The 21245-nt window shown below is 37.7% G+C and overlaps 1 protein-coding gene across 4 annotated transcripts in view; it reads right to left on the bottom strand.

Moving 5' to 3' along the window:
• Window positions 1-21245, bottom strand: part of USP24 (ubiquitin specific peptidase 24) — a 151312-nt gene that overhangs the window by 30857 nt on the left and 99210 nt on the right. For 3 of the 4 annotated variants that reach the window (XM_081220157.1, XM_081220160.1, XM_081220159.1), the window contains exons 39-51: window positions 15775-15836; window positions 13408-13599; window positions 12314-12431; window positions 9957-10101; window positions 7204-7323; window positions 6424-6549; window positions 5689-5787; window positions 4084-4166; window positions 3546-3690; window positions 3197-3316; window positions 2548-2768; window positions 1957-2081; window positions 758-899 (exon numbers count right to left, since the gene is read on the bottom strand). In XM_081220157.1, coding sequence (XP_081076283.1) covers window positions 758-899; window positions 1957-2081; window positions 2548-2768; window positions 3197-3316; window positions 3546-3690; window positions 4084-4166; window positions 5689-5787; window positions 6424-6549; window positions 7204-7323; window positions 9957-10101; window positions 12314-12431; window positions 13408-13599; window positions 15775-15836 — 1698 coding nt within the window. The remainder of the gene's footprint in view (window positions 1-757; window positions 900-1956; window positions 2082-2547; window positions 2769-3196; window positions 3317-3545; window positions 3691-4083; window positions 4167-5688; window positions 5788-6423; window positions 6550-7203; window positions 7324-9956; window positions 10102-12313; window positions 12432-13407; window positions 13600-15774; window positions 15837-21245) is intronic. The other variant, XM_081220158.1, reaches the window with a different exon arrangement.

Genomic DNA, 21245 nt, shown 5'->3' with positions numbered 1-21245 from the left:
ATTCCAACAAATACTGCTCCCAATTAGACCAACTGAAAGCAGCACTCGACAAAAAGCATCTAGAATTAGTCAACATAAAATGCATAATCTTCCATCAGGATAACACAAGACTGCATGTTTCTTTGATGACCAGGCAAAAACTGTTACAGCTTGGCTGGGAAGTTTTTATTCATCCGCCGTATTCACCAGACTTTGCACCTTTGGATTTCCATTTATTTGGGTTTTTACAAAATTCTCTTAATGGAAAAAATTTCAATTTCCTGGAAGACTGTAAAAGGCTCCAGAGTTCTTTGCTCAAAAAGATTAAACGTTTTGGGAAGATAGAATTATGAATTTGCCTGAAAAATGGTGGAAGATAGTGGGACAAAAGGGTGAATACATTATTCAATAAAGCTCTTGGTGAAAATAAAAAATTTGTCTTTTATTTTTACTTAAAAACTGAAGGCACTTTTTGGCCAACCCAAAACTATGCTCTGGACATAAAGTGTACCCAATAAACGAGATTTAAAAAAAAATCTCAATTCTAGAATGAAATAATTTCTATGCACGTCTCTGAAAACAAAATAACTTCCTGCCAAGGAAATAATGACCAGGTAGCAGCAAGAAGAAAGAAAAGGGGTAGAGGGATTTACTTATTTTCTTTTTAGAATTTATCTCTAGCTTAGCTAATTACCCTTAAATCCCAAACAGCATACTCTGAAGATCACGGTATCACCTACTGCAATCACACAGCAAATTACGCAGAGGAGAAACTCACAGAGAGAGATCCTCAGCTTCCTGCCGCACAACGCTGACTCGACTTTTCTTTGGTAACACAGGGGAGTTCTGATCAGACACCCTTTGGTAGAAGAGCATATAGGCATTCCAGTATCTTCGGCGTACATCAGTATATGGGTTCGCTTCATAACGAGACAGTAAGAAAAATCTCTTTGTAAATAAAAAAGGTGTTTTTTTTTGTCTTGACAATCTATAACAAAGGACCCACAAATCCAGCAAGTAATTACTTACTAAATTTGTTAAATGGAAAGCGTAAGTGAAGTGTGTGTCTTTTTAGAGCACTGCTTAAAATCACTCCAAAGGTGATGCAGAGGGGCAGGGAGTAAGGAGTTGGATGGTAGCAGAGTAGGGGAAAGAAGGTAAACATTCCGAGGCATGTGGAAATTTAATCAAAAGGCAAGTAACATTTAAAAATAAGTTCTGTGGCATAGGATGGGATTATAATTGGCCTCACTTAACCATTTCTGCATAGAAGAGCCAAATTCAAGTAAATTTTGGCAATGACACTATGTTCAGCTAATAAAGGTTACTACCATTAGATGCATGACTACCATGGTCTGGTGTCAAAATCTAACATTGTGGATCTCATACAGGTGGAAAAATTTAAATGCCCCTAGAGTATTTCAAAATCAGGTTTCAAAAATGTCAAGGTCTCTGAAAAATATTTCTTCTTCAAATAGCAAATTCTGATGGGATTCTGTGATGTACTTTTCCTTGTATTTTTTCTTCTGAGGGTAGAGTTGTGGAAAGATTCCTTTACCACACTGCATAACAAATAAGGTTTTAAAAACACAGGTGCTAGAAATGTCTTCTCCATTAATCACACCTCTACATAAGTGAAAAGGAAATTTGAAAATTTTAGTGGACTACTACTTCTGAAACTATTTTTAAGGTTGAAATTCTTTCAAGTTGTTCTTTAATATTGATTTCTTCCATTTAACTCACCCCCCATTCCAGGGCTGTTGTAAGGAATTATTTAAAAAGAATTCTGTAAGCAGCTTGAACCTTTTCACCCTGGCTATCAAGGAGTTCGTGGATCTACATGGCTAGAGCAGTAGTATGTAAAAAAAAATAAAATCTTTTCTATTTTTTATATAAAAAATACTGCTTCCAATTTGATAGAAAACTATAAATTAAGAAAATAAAACTAATGGAAAATATACATTTGCAAATACTTACTCTGATCATAAACTTTTGGTCTATATTCTCCTCCAAAGCATTCGTACTCTAGGGTCTCATCATTTAGGTCAAATTCTTCTATAACTGTGTCATTAAATTTATACCACTTTCCTTTTCCACATCCCCTAGAGCACAGATTTGATAAAACAAATATTATGAGGTTACAAATCAAACATCCCCATCCCCAGCATTTATCTCTATGTATTGTCTACAAATATAGCAGGTAATTACCATTTGAAAACACCTAAGAAAAATATAGCAACAGTTACTTCAATTTCTTAAACAACTTTTCAAATTGAAGGGATAAAACAATTGCAACAAGTTGTAAAAATCCAATATGAAATAAGATCAAAGAACAATGAGAAAGCTTCTTTGCAATGTAATGATAAGTGTGGATGACAAAGTAGGGCAGGGAGAGCAGAGGAGAGATACAGGGGGGCAGGGGGAGTGGAGGAGGGATACAGGAGGGCAGAGAATGCATAGAAAAGATATAGGAGGATACGGGTAGCAGAGGAGACGTACAGCAGGGCAGGGAACGGAGGAGAGACTACTGGAAGGGTGGAGTGAGGGAGCTGTACAAGAACCCCTTACCGCCTGTCCTTGATGAAGGAATAGTAGTGGCCTGCATGTGCCTGCCCACTATGTACAATGACACCGACAAGTTCGTAGTTTTCTGTGAGGGCAACTTTTTTTCGTGGAGATCCTCCACCTCCCTGATCCATATTTCGCCCGTTTTCACCAACTTCCGAAGATGAATCTTGGCGAGCCATTCCTGAAACTGTGTAAGGCTCCATGTTTAGCATCCAGGGAAACTATTTAAAAAGCAAAAAGAGCACATTAGTGTTGGTTAGTAACATATAGGGTCACACCCAATTAAGTCTGTACAAAGAAGACGGATGTGTTTTCCTAATTTAAGCTAGGACTACCCTCCAATTCAAGTACACAATTTCAGAATGGCTCATAAGTCTAGGAAGGTTTAAGCAGTCTCTTGCTTGAGCATTAAGGAAAGGATTTCACTTCACAGCTGTCACTAGGATGCCTTCTAGAAATGAGGGTTACTGTCTAGAGATCTGCCGGTACCACTAGCAGCAGCTGCTTAAGACGAGGGGCTGTGCACTTCTCAGAACGCTGAGACCACGGCCTTTCACATTTTAGATGAAATTTGAAAATATAAAAAGGAAACAATAAAGGGAGAACAGTAATAACGGTTATTAAAAAACCAAGAAAAAAAATAAGTTACCCTTATCTGTTCATCATATTTAATGGAGCGTCCACTCTCCCAGTCAAATCCAAATCTCATCAGGTGGATGACCAAGACACTAGGTAACGACTTAATACAGGTCCTTTTCACTGTTGTTCTCTAAAGAGAAGCAAAACCCAATTATCTCCATGGAGACAATAAAATAACAAAGTAATTAATATGAAGGTCACAGATTTCTACAGGGCTTTCCCACCTCTGTGAACACAAGTCATGACACAATTTAATGGCAGTAACAATAGGAGCTTAATACTGATGTTACATAAAACATAAAGACAAAGTCCATGAATAACAAATTAATCTTGTGTTTTGAAAAGGGCAAATGTAATACCTTTTCTTTACACTTTTCACAGTAATATGCATTACTTCCCTCTAGAACTTCTCCTCTAACAAACTGGTCCAAAGAAATTTCCAAACTCTGACAGGAAGTAACTCCTAGATTGAGAGCCATGAAAGCTTCCTCACGCTCATATCTGCTTAGGAAATAATAGAAACACCATATCAGCAATGGAATTTAAAAATCTTGAAATTACCACAATACTTGAGATTGAACACAGAACTATTGATACATTCCTAATCACTATAATTAACACACACCTTCTCATCCTTCTAAAAGTATACTAAATAAAAATGCCAATTTTTGACCACTTAGAATTGCTTAAAATTATGAATTTCAACAAAGAAATTTTAGAAATGGAAATTAATTCCCTGGAAATTTCCTCAAAGAAATTTAATTCAATAAACATTTATAGATCCGTTAGGAGATATATCTGCAAACCTCTCAATGAATAAAAAATTTACAACAGTCTAGAAGAATCATTTAAAAATGACGGTGATTATTTTTTGATATCAGTGTTATCTTCACTAACCTGTGAGGACAGTCTTTACAGATCTTCTGATCAGAATAGATGCCCTGAAAAGTATTCTTAAAAATTTGGTCTCTCCCCATTTTCTGTTGAAATAAAAAGTTAAAATTTTAGTTGATGCCTCTAGAACTTTTAGGTTATTTATACAGAATTTTACTTAGACCTGAGCTAAAGCACAGATTTTAATTTAACCAACAAAATAAAACAAGTCAGCTTGGTAGTTTAAGTTGGGAACTAATGAAAGAATTATAACCCATGAGACCCGATGCCAGAGTAATGCAAATGATCAGAAAAGGAAGAGGAGCGCCGTCAGCCACGCTGATGACAGGATTCAGAAGGATTCAGATGACCCATGATGATCCCGAATCCTTCTCCCCTTGCCACAATTACCAAGCTAGGAGTAACTCTCCATGATCTTTTCTTTTTTCTCGTGGATAGAATGCTACAAATTTATAAGTTATTTTTATTTAATTTATTTTTTTGACTGCGCTGTGCAGGTTTTGGTATCTTAGTTCCCCAACCAGGGATTAAACCCGTGCCCCCTGCAGTGGAAGTGTGGAGTCCTAACCACTGGACTGCCAGGGAAGTCCCTATAGGTTATTTTTTTTTTTTTCCCAGTTGCGCCGGGTCTTAGTTGCGGCAGGTGGGCTCCTTAGTTGTGGTTCACTGGCTCCTTAGTTGCGGATCGCAGGCTCCTTAGTTGTGGCATGCGAACTCTTAGTTGCAGCATGCATGTAGGATCTAGTTCCCCGACCAGGGATTGAACCCATGCCCCCTGCAGCAGAAGTGTGAAGTCCTAACCACTGGACCACGAGGGAAGTCTCTATGAGTTATTTTTTAAAAAAGAAATGGATAACTTGTGCCCACTGAGAGGAGAGGCAAATGCTGGCAGTGATGGGAGGCTGTCTGTATCTTAGAAGGCAATACCACTTAGGAAGTTTGTGACACATTTTCCTGGGTAGAGGTAGAAAGCTTTGGGTCGCACAACCACAAACAACTTTTGAACCTGGTCCTTTTGTACCCTTTGACAAAGCTCTGCACGGGGCCATCAGTTTACCGGTGACAGCAGCACTCCTCTGAGGCCAGGTTCCTTCAATGCGGACACAGAGCGTGTAGCTATAAACGGTTATCATTACGGGGTATAGGTTAAGAGTTACATACTTTATCAAGTGTCAGATGAATTAAGAAGAAAATAAATCTATAATCTATAGTGTTCTGTATATGTTTTGATATTCAAACCCAGAAGAAAAGAATTACTGTTGTGGTATTAAAGACGATCACTTTGGACTTCCCTGGTGGCGCAGTGGTTAAGAGTCCGCCTGCCGATGCAGGGGACACGGGTTCGTGCCCCGGTCCGGGAAGATCCCACATGCCGCGGAGCGGCTGGGCCCGTGAGCCGTGGCCGCTGAGCCTGCGCGTCCGGAGCCTGTGCTCCGCAGAGGGAGAGGCCACAACAGTGAGAGGCCCGCGTACCGCAAAAAAAAAAAAAAAAAAAAAAAGACTATCACTTTCTGATTTGTCAGTTTCATAGTAATCCCAAATCCTAAACCACTGTTCTCATGTTATAGAGTTTGAGGGAGTTAAGAGGGAAAATGAAACTTTTTCTACCTTGAGATATTCATCCATCTGATCGATGAGACTGGTGAAGAATTCATATGCATCCTGTTGTTCTCTCACATAAAGTTCTTTGTTCCACATCTTGAAAATCTATGTAACAAGAATTAAATATGTCGTTACAGGAAAAGTAGCAATTTCTGAATATGGTAGAAAAGGAAAATGAAAGAGTCCTTAAATGCTTCTAAAAACCAAGTTTACTATTAGGGTATAAAAGTTTTTACTGACGTGAGATTAGCTTGCATTCAGCCATCTATGTTTTTCCTCGGTCCCTTTATACTAAGTCTATGAAACCATAGAGGGTGAGATCTAAGGCCAGGGAACAGAGTTTCTCTCTTAGAAACTAACCAACCTATAGGGGAAAATATAAGGTAAAACACAGTAAAGCAATGCTTTAGAAGAATGTTCTTTATTTAGAGGTATTAGTGAAATTGGCATAAATTCAGAGGAATAATTTGAACAAATATTTCAAACAGCTAAATAAGAATAATGGGAAATAGTCAAAACATTTAAGATTAGCAAAACCCTAGAAATTATAAATGACTATCCTCAACATTCTAATCACTTGACTCAAGCTCCAATGCCAATAAGAATGGTCTAGACATTTCTTTTATAGGTTCTTGGCAATGGGATTGGTCTAGGGTCAATAAACAAGACACTAGAGGAAGAATGCAGCCACACTCCAAATACCTAACACCCTTCAATCTAAAGAGTTACTGGGTAAAATACCTTCCAAAAGTTCTCAGGTACATAGTACTGCAGCTTGCTTTCCATCAAATGCCCAAAGAGAGACTGCACTTGGTAGAATACACTATCGTCTGGATTGTCCGTGTCATCATCCACTGAAAGTAATGACTAAAAAGAAATGAACTGTATTAAATTAGAAATATTCAACTGCTTTCAGAAAACCTTGACTTCTGTATGTGTGAGTACCCACTGCTCCTTCAGAATGGTATGTATGTTTGTATATGGCTATAACTCTGCATATGTTTAGCTTCAACGCTTCCTAGCTGGTGTAATCATGAATAAATCATCTCTTTGAGCTTCTGTTCGATTATGAAAAACTGGAACTAGTAATGCCAGGATCTCTATAAGAAATGAGTGTGACATGATGACACATAGAATATTCTCAAAACTATTTCATAGCTTTGCTATATCACAAGCTACTAATAGATTATTGCAGAATGCTAATGATAGAGTCTAAATATTTCTAAAATACCAAAAGTGTTAGTAGCTTTATGGAATACAATTTGAGAATAATTGAGGAGTTCAAAAATCACATTAAGTCAAATCCATCTGTCAAACAGGCAGCATATTACCTCAGCAGATAGACAAAAATATGTGACTGTGAACAATGTTGTCTATACAGATTTCAGAAGCTACTAGAGAATCTCTAATTATGTCCAGTTTAGTAAACCCCAAAATGCAATATATGCATATGGCACAGTTCTCAAGCAATGTACACATACATCATTTATGATACTAAACAGGAAAGAGGAAGAAAATCACCTCCGGGAGACCAGGTTGCATATACAGCTGCTGGAAGACTGCATTCATGTAACATGTAGCGCCACCATTCCTCAGTCCCACAAACCCTGAGCTGGACCTGCTATCCACTGGGGGAAGGTACTAGGAAAGAGAGGAGCAGAAATAGAGAGAGAGAATTAGTATCTCTGCCACCAGCACATTTCCTTACAGCTTTATGAGATGTCTGAGAGGAAAAGAGAGATACAGATTTATCCATTCAGTGTGTTACGAGTTATGGTAGCAAACTTATGTTCATGAAGTACCTCTGCAGATGCAATACAATTCTAAAACTACTATCTCAATGTTTCCTTTTAGTTCCTAAAGTACCTCACATATATACGAAGCATGTATCTATACATCCACTATGTAGTCCTGCATTTAGTCACTTGATTATCATTCGACAAACATTTCTTAAGAGCACAATGTGCCAGGCATTGTGCCAGGGACATGAGAGAAAGCAGAAATGTATTTAGTGCTTGATCTCAAGGAGCTTACATTATAGTAGGGTATACATTAATTAAATAAAAATACTGCTATGTATTTACAAACTGAGGTAGTAATCTGAAAAGTAGGTAAGGTTCTATGAAGTGTTTACTATAAGAATCCTAACCTGTCTGGATAGTCAAGGAAGGCTCATATTCCTTCCCTTCCTTTTTTTTTTTTTTTTTTTCGGTATGTGGGCCTCTCACTGTTGTGGCCTCTCCAGTTGCAGAGCACAGGCTCCGGACACACAGGCTCAGCGGCCATGGCTCACGGGCCCAGCCGCTCTGCGGCATGTGGGATCCTCTCGGACCGGGGCACGAACCCGTGTCTCCTGCATCGGCAGGCAGACTCTCAACCACTGCACCACCAGGGAAGCCCCTTCCCTTCCTTTTTTGAGAAGGTAACGTTCTATTGAACTTCCTCTAATAAGCATGCCATTAAATAAGTACGTAAACACCCTAGCATTTCACTTAAGGATGATCTGTAACAATGTAGATTCTAGTATTTTTCTAGGTAGAAATCATCTAGAAAAGGCATCTTGGATACAAGTTCAACACGGCACTTCAATGGATATTGTAATGACACACTCTGAAATGCTATTACAGAAGAATCTTGGTTCTAATCCTATGACCAGAATCATGTTATCTGCATATATCAAGTACGTGTAACCGTGAAATAACTAACCAACTGACAAAACCCTGGAGGTCTTCTGGACTGAAAGGAATTGCTAAATATCACATACTTTTCATTAACATTCAACATGCACTTAGAGCAGGGTGATTTCTAAGATCTAATTAACAGTGTAATTTATTTGTAGTCCAAAGCACAGACTAAAAAAAAAAGTTATAAAATAAGAAAAACTGGTGTATAACAGTGCTAAAAATGTAAGTATTTATATGACAAATATTTTCACTATGCTGATATAATCCCTGACTTACTAAGATTGTCATTTTAATCTGATTATTAAATAAATGCATGTAAAACTTAAAGCATAGGGCTTCCCTGGTGGTGCAGTGGTTGAGAATCTGCCTGCTAATGCAGGGGACACGGGTTCAAGCCCTGGTCTGGGAGGATCCCACATGCCGCAGAGCAGCTAGGCCTGCGAGCCACTGCTACTGAGCCTGCACGTCTAGAGCCTGTGCTCCCCAACAACAGAGGCCGCGATAGTGAGAGGCCCGCGCACCGCGATGAAGAGTGCCCCCCACTTGCCACAACTAGAGAAAGCCCTCTCACAGAAACAAAGACCCAACACAGCCATAAATAAATAAATAAATAAATAAATAAATAAATAAATAAATAAATAAATAAATAAATAAATAAATAAAACCTTAAAGCATAGCATAAAGTAAGCATTATAAACTAAACAGTTCATACCAAAATAGTTCCCAATTTACGCATTCACATTCCACTTTGCAAGTGCTCTTTCCTCTACTTAGAACAGCTGTTCTCACCTCTTTTCCTGCCTAACTTGTATGTTCCACAGTACTCAGCTCAGGCATCCAAAGGGATAAGACTGCCTCTTTATGATGTTAGTGGAGAATGCTTTAAAAGCATCCTCCCACTCCTGGTCGGGTGTTCCAGGGCATCTGCAGCTTGCTTCCCTCTTGCAGATCCCAACATATACAAAGCTGTCCATGGCTTCTCATGTCTGGAATGACCTTCCCACCTTGCTTCAACTGGCTCATCACTCTTAAGGGCTCTATTTTAACTTCCATCATTTCTAAGAAGCTTACTAAAACACCACCATCTGGTGTTGAAGTGCCTCTCTGTTAGTAGAGCATTCAGGACATACCTCAGTCTTAGTGCTGGGTTCTATCTTCATTTCCGAGCTCCAAAAGCCAACAACACCTTAGCGCATAGTAAACTCAATAAATCTTAGTTGAATTTAAGTGAACATAGACTATACTGTGACAGAACCAATGTTTTCTGGAATTTGTAGCTCTAGTGCCTGGCACTGTGCCATGCATAGTTCCTCAAAAAATAGACTGAAATGCTACTTTTTACTGAGAGTAATTATCAACTGACTTGAAAATCTCTCCTCTCTTTTAATCAAAAGGGTACCATTTAGTAATATATTAGTGTATTAGTGTAATACACTATAGATTATAGTTGATTTGAGTACGTGAATTTGATAAGCAAAAGAATAACACTGACTTTCTTTGTGACTAGGATAATGCAAACATAGTTTTAAAATACTATGTTTAAGAGAGCATTCTAAAAAAATTAAGTGCATTGAGGTCTAGAAAACTTACATCAAACTCCTTGGTAAGAGCAGGATCAGGTTGATGATGCATAGAAAGTAGTTCTTTTGTAATAATTTGAAGATTTGAAGGTGAGCTATCAGCCAGCATTACAAGGACTTCGTAGGCTGCCAATCGGCTATTCACTGTACTACATCTAAAAACAAACGACACAAGTCAATTTCAACAGTGAATAATTTACTTAAGTCGCTCATTAAACTAAATCAACATTTGAAATGAAAATATAAGAGCTGCAACTCCTAAAACAGGGTTAAGTCAGGTCTGATGGCACAACCTAGTAATCTAGTGGGAGGTGCTTATTTAACAAAGAGACCATGAATACAGGAGGGATGATTATGGTTTAGAGCTAAGTATCTTCTTGGCCTGATGATAAAGTAGCAAATCTTTCAATTATGACTCCAGATTATTATCTAAGGGATGGATCAGCAAGAACAGAGAACAGAGAGTCTGAAAACTTTACCAAAAACACAACATGGAAATAACTATCTTTCAATTAAAGTAGGTAGAAAGAAAGGTTTTTGTAGATACTGCCCTGAAATTCAAATATCTACATGGCAGAAAGCTATACAAATCAGAATAGATGCCCATAAACATTTGCTGTGCACCTGCAGATAAAAAACTCCTCACGGACACTAATCAACTTTCTATCTATGAAACTGTGGAGACAGAAATAGTTTGCCAAGTCAATTTGTTTAAAGTGACAATGAGAGATAACTGGCAAGCATTCTGCAGGAAACCAAAGGCTTCTTTACTGCTCATCTTTAGTAGTAATCATGTAGGGGATGGACAGTAATTTCTCACAGTCACCTAAGCCAACCGTGCATTTGTTAGGAGATCACAGGTTAGGGAGGATACACAGAAAAGAGGACATCCAACCTTTGAGAGAAACACTTATGGAGTGGAGTGTGGGAGGTGTGTTTAAGAAGGGGTTGAAGGGCATGGAGATCAGAACTGCATCAGGCACTGAGGACAAGAGCCATGGAGCTGGCGCTGCCCTTTGCTTCTTACCTGCATTTCTGGGTTGCAAGGGACAGGTAAAGAATGAATAGAAGGTACCATATATACAGGTTAAACATCAAGAAGTTCTTTTGTTGGTGTGATATAAGAATAGCATTACTTGTGAAAAGACTTTCTGTGTATTTTAAATCTCTTTCTGGCTTTCGTGTTTAGGTGGGAAAAGGCTGGGAGTCACTGTGATCAATGAACACCGTTCAGTACACTGGATGAAACAAAATGTTTCCTTTTCTATTCAAGGCACTGTATGTGATTAAAAAAAACACAACTCCTCGTTGACGGATGTATTACTTTTAATAATTACAAATGGAAGAATTCATGAAAAAAATTTCAGCAAAACGGCTGAAAATTTATTTTCTCTGTTCACTGGAAACTGAAATACTCACGTGTTTCTACTGCTTTAATAAAAGACTCCCACAGAGCTAGCACCAAATCTTCCAGAACAAGACTAGGGCAGAGGTAAGAATGGGAGTGACAGTGTGAGGGACACCCCAAGAGTTTTAATAAAGGTTTATTACCTAAAACAGATTTTGCTAATAAGGAATCTCTAGATAGAGAAAGATTCATACATGGTAAGATACCTCTTAAGATTCCATAAAATACTGCTTATTATGCCTTGCCCATTTCAATAACCACAGAAATTGTATGGGAATTTTTTTCACTGGTTAAATACCAAATCCTCAGTTTCTTCAGGATTACTCAATTAACTCTGGTTTTCGTGAGAAAAGAATGAGGTTAAGTTAGATTCAGAGTAAATAAGATGGCAGCTTGTAGCTGCCTCTTCCTATTTCCAAGAGTACAAACATCACCCACGAAGGGTCAACATTACAAAAGATCTTTCAAATTTCTACCCATAAAAACTAATATAAAATTTGACTCTAAAATTACCACTGTAATAAATCACTAGCAGTTTTAATTATAAGGACACAGTCAATACACAGTCAGCAAATCACAAGGTTCATGCACTAAAGCACCTATGCTTTTCTCCTAGCAGAAAGAAACCCTCAAGACCCAGAGCCTATTTATCTTTACTTTGGAAGCAATTCTTACAACCTCAGTTTCTCTTGGAATTTGTTACTGACCACCTTAACCACATTATTACTTATTCTTCCATCTTGATGATAATAATAGTACCAGCTCAGCGATTACTATGTGCCAGGCAGGCTTTATCCTAAGCCCCCTTACATGCATTTCTTTACACAGTGGATAATGTCTTACAAGCTACACACACTCACAAGATGGAAGACAAACTCCAAGTTAAGAAAATCTTTTTTGGACTAAAGTTTCGAATTAGAATTTTTACCAAAACTGAACACAACGTGCATTTTCCATACTTTGGATGAAAGTCCTGTTGACTGATGGCGGCACTGCCAGCTGGAGAATGACTATTTAAAATAATTCTAGAAGCTCGGAAAAGGAAGTCATCTAACAATGGTTTAATGAGTGATGAACCTGGAATAGAGCATAATATTCATGTTGAGGATGAACACATATTTTAATTCAAAGATCTTGTCTTGCACTTTCATATCAGAGCAGCAAAGGCACCTGAGGCCACCCAAAGGCAAGGCCTTCAATTTAACTTGACGCTCATTTTCTGAGCACTTATAATACATGGCAAAGGTCTGTGAGGCAGAGGAGTGGGGATGGGTGGGAGAGTTGGGACGGGATGCAAAGATAAACAAGTGAAGGAACCTTCCTTTATGAGCTTACAATAGAGTGAAAGGAGTTAGGCTTTCACTTTAGAAACACAAATGCCAAGAACATCACAAGGCAGACGGTTTGAGTGAATAATTAACTTTTACTTTGGGCATAGGGGAATCCACGTAAAAGTTTTTAAAACTTTAAAAATCTTTAGGTAAAAATGATGTGCCCATCTCACCCTGGTTTAGAATCACTCTTTTCTATGTATCCCCAATAGCCAAGAAGATTTTTATAGAACTCAGTTTGTGTGAAAAAAGTGATAATTAACATTTTGATTTGTCTTCTGAATATAATTTATAATACCAGATATGGTTTTACAAGTTATATGTGGATCCCACCATCCAGGGGTGGTGGTTGGGGGCTGCCTCTCCAGACAAGAATTATCCTTAAAAGAGGTAAGACATACAACGGACTGTATTTTATAAAGTATGTAACAGTAAAAAGATAAGAGAAAAACCTACTTTGATTTATAATTTTTATTTGTTACTAAGTTATGTGAGCCAGCTATTTTGAATGCTATAAAATTCTCTATATGGTTTAATGACACAGATAAAATACACCTTAAATTTGTTAGCCCCTAAAATTCCAGACAATACCTTATTGTCTGAGGGTCCATTTTCTATGGAACATTTAGCACCTTATCTTATTTTCCCAATTTCACACAACACTATGGCAATAACTGAGAACTGAGGTTCTCTGTCACATGATAAGATGAAGTAATAATTACCAAGCATTTCCTTTTCTGCCCCACAGAGTGAAAGAAGGGTCTTGATGAGCCGTAAGTGTCCTGCCAATAAGATGTTATCTGCTTCACTGGTCTCACATTCAGCTGTGCGATTAGGTTCAAAGTTATCCAGCCAAGTAATCTCATCTTCGAGCATGGTAGCTGGGCTGATTCTTAACTGCTCCATTTCTGAAGCTAAGATGGAAAAACAAAACAAAACGACCTCTCATCCTGAAGAAAGAAGGATTTCTTTTCATGGAGTCAAAATCCTGAATTAAAGTAAGCAGAGACAAGTCTCAATCTTCTACTTCACAGATTTAAAAAAACTGTCATTAATGAACAGCAGCTGCCCACAGGACTACGAAGGCTCACACACGTCCGTTCCTTCCCTCCCTCCCTCCCTCTGTCACAAATCAAACGGTACTGAGTGCCTCCTCTGTGTAGGTCACGGTGCTGACGCTGGGGGTACGAGATGAAAGGGACACTCCTTGTTCCGAAGAAGCTCCTGTTTGGTGGTGTTAGCAGATGTCCCAGGGAAGAAACCCTTCTAGAGAAGGAAGGGGTCGAGGGGTGAGAGGAGAGCCGTCACTCCCACCGTGTTACCTATGCCAGGGGAGGGGGGAGCCCTGTGAGGGAGAGAGGGGTCCGCAGCGCAGCAGCAGAATCCATGTTTCCAGACGATGAGCCAACCTCCAGAGAACCACTCTTTTGTATTAAGCATTCCACTTTCCCCTCCAAACAAGGATTGAAAATGAGATTCCATGTTGGAAGCGGGGATTAGGGAGGAGAGCAGGAGTAATCATGCTCTTCCCACTGCACTGCAGGCACAGGCAGGCAAGGCCCCACAGAGTGAGGTGGAAGGGGATACTTCAGGCGACACTGTGCATCCTTGTTTCCTCATTTATGAAATGGGGCTAACACCTACGTGGCAGGGTGCTGTGTATACAGTGTCTAGTATAGGCACTGGCATACAGAAAATGCTCCCAAAATGGCAAATATTGCTTGTTTCAAGACATATTCCCTCCCTGCCCTCAACATCCCATTAAGGGATCTTGGATCCCTTACTTATGGCTCAATGGCACAGCAAAGGCCTACACTAAAACTTGTTCATGCATTCTGAGGATGTATGTGTCTCATACAACTCATGAGTCCAGTTCTCAAGCAGCAAAGCAGAATACCCTCTCAAAGTCCAAGCCAGAGAACAAACCTTCACTGGCTGCTGCCCAACTTAACATTGAAGGCCTAGTTGAAAAATGCAGTACTAGGCTAGGCTGTTTGATGGACATGTAGTCCATCCACTTCTCTAGATAGTACAGAATCAAGACACATAGACTATATCATCTCAGGCTCCAACAAAACCAATTTCACTGCCCTGCTCAGAGCACCATGTCCTCAGCTTCTGAGAGACACTTATGAAACCCAGGAAGGCATCTGCCTTAGAGATGCTGCCGAGGCTTCTTAGTCACTCTGTCTTTATGTGTCCATTACATGAAGACCTTTGTGTGAAGTTTCTTTTAGGTTTGAGTGCTGGGGAAAAGATCTGTTTCTTTTGAAACCATTCATTTGAAACAGACACCATTCTGTTTCTTCCTCTAGGGTACTGAGAACAAACAAACAAATGAGGTTTCCTTTCTACCTTGGTCCTCCTCAAAACCTAATTCTGACTGTGTGGGGCTTTTCAGCCTGCACATACACAAGGTATTTTTTTTTTCTTACCTCCTGGTCTTGACATTCTTTTCCAATTAACATTTTTGTTGATCCTGACTTTCATTTTATTTATTTCCTATAGGCAGAAGCAAATCTTTCCTATAAGCTTTGTGTAAAGAACAAGGAGTAAACTAACAAACTCTTGACCGGAACAACTGAAATTTGCATAGAGGACTCCAACAAACATTTGCATTATATAAGAGTAAGTACAGATGATTAAAATCTAAACACTCTAAGAGTCTGTAACAATGATATTACACTCAACAATTACCTGACTTCTATCACTCACTTCTATTACTATCAACATATCTCAACAGAGATTCCCTCTTTCCCTCAAACCTTAAAAACTGTCAGAATTGACTATAACGGAAAGATTCTTCTTAATAGTTCTGTATCAGTGTAATTAAAATACGAGCCTTTGACGATTTTTAAAATCAACAAATCTTCTAACACATTAATGGTTGGGTACATAATAGCAGAAGAGATAACTGGTACATGGGTTTACATGCTATTTCCAAGAAAATAAAATTCAACTTCAAATAATAACTTTAATGTTATTTATATCTGAGATACATTAAGTCAGATTTAGAAATGTCTGTCTTTCTTTTCTAGTCCTTCCCAACCCCTCCCCCCAACATAAATCAAAGTTAGACGTCTACTTACTTGTCAGATCATCTAATAATTGGCACCTCAGATCAAAATACTCCATGCACTGGGATAACAGTCTAAAAAACAGATTTCAGTTATTAAAAAAAAGGCTGATTTGAAAATAAAAAAATATTTTCCTTGTAAGAGTAAGTTCATAAAACAACTGAATAAGAGAATTTTCCTAAGCATAAAATAACTACTTTACATCAATTCGACTTCAGTATTTTAGCAAGACACACACTAGCGATTTTACTTATACAGATATAGTATAGGAATAATAGTGTAAAGAGAGAAAACTTACTAAATCTATCACATTATGTAATGATGTACACACTGACTGCATACATAATGCATTGATTAATTTGTTCAAATATCAACTGATACACATTAAGCACTTACTATATGCTTGGAACTGTTTTAGGGGAACAGTGAACAAAGGAGACAGACAACAGATGAAAAATACGTACATATGTCAACTGGTAATAAGTGCTAAGAAGCAAAATAAAGTGGATAAGAGAAGGAAAAGGTAAATTCTTTTATCTAGGATGATCAATGAAGCTTTTTCTGCAATTACAGAAGTGAAGAGCACAGGTTTTAAAGTCAGGCGGACCTTACTTTTAATCCTGGCTCCACTACTTACAGCTGGGTGTCCAGGGACAATTTATTTCAGTTGTCTCAGTTTTCTGATTTCTAAAATGCTTACTAGAGCACTAGAAATAAACATGCACACATATACACAAACATAAAGGGCTCAAGAATGCACTAATGATGAGACTACATAGTGAACCAAGAATTATGATTATTAAAAAAGTGGGGATAATAAAACTGCCAAACTCATTTGGCCATTGTGAGGATTTAATGATAAATGTATGCAAAGAATTTAGCATACTGTGTGGCACATAATCAGCCCGTGATAACTGCAATTATCATCACTACTATTATTATGGGAAAATATGTACCAAACTTGGGCATTAAAAAGTTGTGAAATGCAATTTTCAAATTATAAAAACACATAATTAAAAGACCCAATATTGTGTAAAATTAAATGCTTTACATTCAAGAGCTTCTCTGAGAGTGTATGTTAAAAAATTCATTTAATGCTTTCTGTTTCTTTCCCAAAGTTTAGAAGAATTTAATAACAAATCAAACCGTTAATGGTTAGTTATGTTAAATAATCTGACTCTTACAACAAGTAGAAGCACAACAGCTTACTACTTAAAAAATGGCTTACACATTTAAACTAAAGAATCACTGATCTAACTAGTTAATAAAAGGATTATCTGATTTTAGGAAACTTTTAACTAGGAAAAATTGGAATACTAAAGTAAGAAATGTACAAGGGCAAAAAAAGAAGTTTCTATAACTTTTAATCCACATGTCTTTATCAGGGAAAAATCATTCTCTGAAATTCTGGCTTTACATCACTAAAGACTTACTTTTCATGACCAGAAATACACAGCTAATGTCTATCTAATTTAGGTTAAATCTTAATGGTCAACTACAAGTTTGTATAGCTAATGTCTATCTAATTTAGGTTAAATCTTAATGGTCAACTGCAAGTTTGTAAGTTTTAGTTAAACTGTAATTTTAAGTTTTAGTTAAATTTTTAAGTTTTATAAATCACTCACAATGATCTAATCTCAGAAACAAAAATCTTAACTTCTTTGTTATTTATAAATTTATAACGTTAAAATAGGCTAGATGCTTCAAAATAATATTTAAGTTGAGACTTAGACATGTGGGCCAGGAACCTCCATACATGAGAGTGCGTGAGAACATAATCAAGGTTGAAACAAACATTTAATCCTGAAATGAAGACCTGCAAACTGATAATATAACTCAGTTCAAAAAAATTCTGAAGATTATGTAACTTACAATTAGAAAATATAGGTATTAAAAAAAAAGTCAGGGACAGATTGGAGAAGAAATCACAAGGAAAATTAGAAAATCTCTTGTGACAAATAAAAATGAAAACACAACATACCAAAAGTTATGGGATGTAGCTTTTGAAAACAGTGCTACTAGGGAAGTTTAGTCCTGTATGTGCTTACATTAAAAAGGAAGAACGATCTCAAATCAACAACCTAATTTTACACCTTAAAGAACTAGGAAAAGAAGAACAAATCAAATCTAAAGCTAGTAGAAGGAAGAAAATATTAAGAATCAGAGTGAAGATAAATAGAGAATAGGAAAACAATACACAAAATCTACAAAAGCAAAAGCTGGTTCTTTGAAAAGATTAATAAAATGACTCAGAAAAAAAGAGAGAAGACTCAAATTAATAAAATCAGAAATGAGTGAGGACACTACTACCAATTACAAGACAGTATAGGAGCACGTGTATACCAAACAAATTGGATAACCCAGACGAAATGGACAAATTCCTAGAAACATAACACTTTGGAAGACTAAATCAGGAAGAAATAGTGATTGCTTGCTATCACTAGCAAGAAGATTGAATCAATCAAATACCTCCCAGCAAAGAAAAGCCCTGGACCAGATGGCTTCACTGGTGAGTATTACCCAACATTTAAAGAAGAATCAATACCAACCCTTCTCAAACTCCTTCCAAAAAACTGAAGAGGAGGGTACACTTCCAGCAAACCTAACTCAACAGTACATTTAAAGGATTTAACACCATGAACAAGTGAGACTGATACCTGGAATGCAAGGATGGTTCAAAATACGAAAATCAATCAATGAATATACTACATTAACAGAATGAAGGAAAAAAACCCATGATCACCTCAACTGACAGAAAAAAACTGACAAAATTTAATGCCCTTTCATGATAAAACACTAAACAAACCAGGAGAGTAAGAAAACTACCTCAATCCAATAAAGGCCATATATGAAAGCCCCACAGCTACTATCATGCTCAATGGTGAAAGACTGGAAGCTTTCCCCCGCAATCAGGAACAAGGACCCTACTTTTACTACTTCTACTTAACATAGTATTACAAGTTCTAAGCAGAGCAATTAGGCAAGAATAAGAAATAAAAGACATCTAAATTGGAAAGACAGAAATAAAATGATCTGTTTGCAGATGACATGATTTTATATATGGAAAACCCTAAAGAGTTCACAAAAAAACTGTTAGAATAAACGAATTCAGCAAAGTTACAAAGATACAAAATCTGTACATAAAAATCAGTTTCATTGAACAAAGAATATGAAAAACGAAAGACAATTCCCTTATAATAGCAACAAAAAGAATAAAATACTTAGGAATCAACTAAACCAAGGGAGCAAAAGACTTGTACAGTGAAAACTACAAACAATGCTGGAAGAAATGAAAGAAGACTTAAATAAATATAAAGATATCTTATGCTTATGGATCAGAAGACAATCTTCTTAAGATGCCAATATCCAAGATGATCTACAGATTCAATGCAATCTCTATTAAAATATCAATGATGTCTTTCACAGAAACAGAAAAACCCATCCTGAAATTCATATGGAATCTCAAGGGGACCCCCAAATAGCCAAAACAATTCTGAGAGAGAAGAACAAAATTAGAGGACTCACACTTCCTGACCTCAAACTTACTACAATGCTACAGCAATCAAAACAGGGAGGTACTGGCATAAAGCGACATACAGATCAAGGAATAGGAATAAAGAGCTCAGAAATAAACATGTATGCATGCATCTATGTATGTGTGTAAATATACAATATATATATATATATATATATATATTTTTTTTTTCAAATGATTTTCAAGAGAGATGTCAAAACCATTCAGTGGGGAAAGGACAGTCTTCAAAAAAATGGTGCTGAGATAACTGTATATCCACATGGAAAAGAATAAAGTTGGACCCTTACTTCACATCATACATAAAACAACTCAAAGAGGACCAAAAACCTAAATGTCACAGCTAAACCAATAAAACCCTGAAAAAAGCCAGGGGAGAGGGCTTCCCTGGTGGCACAGTGGTTGAGAATCTGCCTGCCGATGCAGGGGGCCACGGGTTTGTGCCCCGGTCCGGGAAGATCCCACATGCCACGGAGCGGCTGGGCCCATGAGCCATGGCTGCTGAGCCTGCGCGTCCAGAGCCTGTGCTCTGCAACGGGAGAGGCCACAACAGTGAGAGGCCCGCGTACCGCAAAAAAAAAAAAAAAAAAAAAGCCAGGGGATCGAAACTTCATGACATTGGATCTGTCAGTGATTTCTTGGATATGACACCAAAAGCCCAGGCAACAAGATAAAACAGATAAACTGGACTTCATTAAAATTAAATACTTTTGCATATCACAGGACACTATCAAGAGAGTGAAAGAAATCCCACAGAATGGGAGAAAATGTTTGCAAATCATGTATATGATAAGGGATTAATATCCAGAATATATAAAGAACAACAAAAAATAGACAACCTAACTTAAAAATGAGGAAAAGGGGGACTTCCCTGGTGATCCAGTGGTAAAGAATCCGTCTTCCAATGCAGGGGATGCTGGTTTGATCCCTGGTCAGGGAACTAAGATCCCACACGCCACAGGGCAACTAAGCCCGCGTGCCATGAACTACAGAGCCCACGTGCTCTGGAGCCTGTGTGCCACAACTAGAGAGAGAAAACCCTCATGCCACAACTAGAGAGAAGCCTGCGCACCACAACGAAAGATGCTGCATGCTGCAACTGAGACCTGATGCAGCCAAAAAATAAGTAAAATAAAAATAAATTTTAAAAAAAATGAGGAAAAGTCTTGAATAGACATTTCTCCAAAGAAGATATACAAATGGCCAAATAAGCACAATGAGATATTCAAAACCACTAATCATTAGGGAAATGCAAATCAAAACCCTGAGATGCACATCACACCCATCAGGATAGTTATTAACAAAAGCAAACAGAAAACAAGTGTTGGCAAGGATGTGGAGAATATGGAACCCTTACACATTGCTGGTGGGAAGGTAAAATGGTACAGCCAATGTGGAAACAATATGGTGGTTCCTCAGAAAAATCAAGCATACAATTGCCATATGACCCAGCATTTCTACTTCTGGGCATATACCCCAAAAAACTGAAAGCAGGACTCAAATTGATATTTGTATACTCATGTTCATAGCGGCATTATTCATACTAGCTAAAAGGTGGAAACCAAATGTCCATCTGTGGGTGAATGGATAAACAAAGCATGATATATACATACATTCAGTCTAAATAGAAATGAAACCCTGACCCACGCTGTAACATGGATGAACCCTGAAAATATTACGCTACGTGAAATAAGCTAGACACAAAGGACAAATATTGTATGATTCCACTTTTACGAGGTACCCAGAATAGTCAAATTCATAGAGACAAAGTAGAATGGTGGTTGCCAGTGCCTTGAGGGAGGCGGGAAATGAATGGGGAGTTACTGTTTAATGGGAACAGAGTTTCAGTTTGGGATGACAAAAAAGTTCTGGAAATGGAGAGTGGTGATGATTGCACAATAATGTGTATGTACTTAATGTCACTAAGTTATACCCCCAAAATGGTTAAAAC

The sequence above is a fragment of the Mesoplodon bidens genome (assembly GCF_964165515.1).
Source record: "Mesoplodon bidens genome assembly, chromosome: 2".
Taxonomy (NCBI): Eukaryota; Metazoa; Chordata; class Mammalia; order Artiodactyla; family Ziphiidae; genus Mesoplodon; species Mesoplodon bidens.
This window is presented reverse-complemented; position numbering and strand designations above follow the sequence as displayed.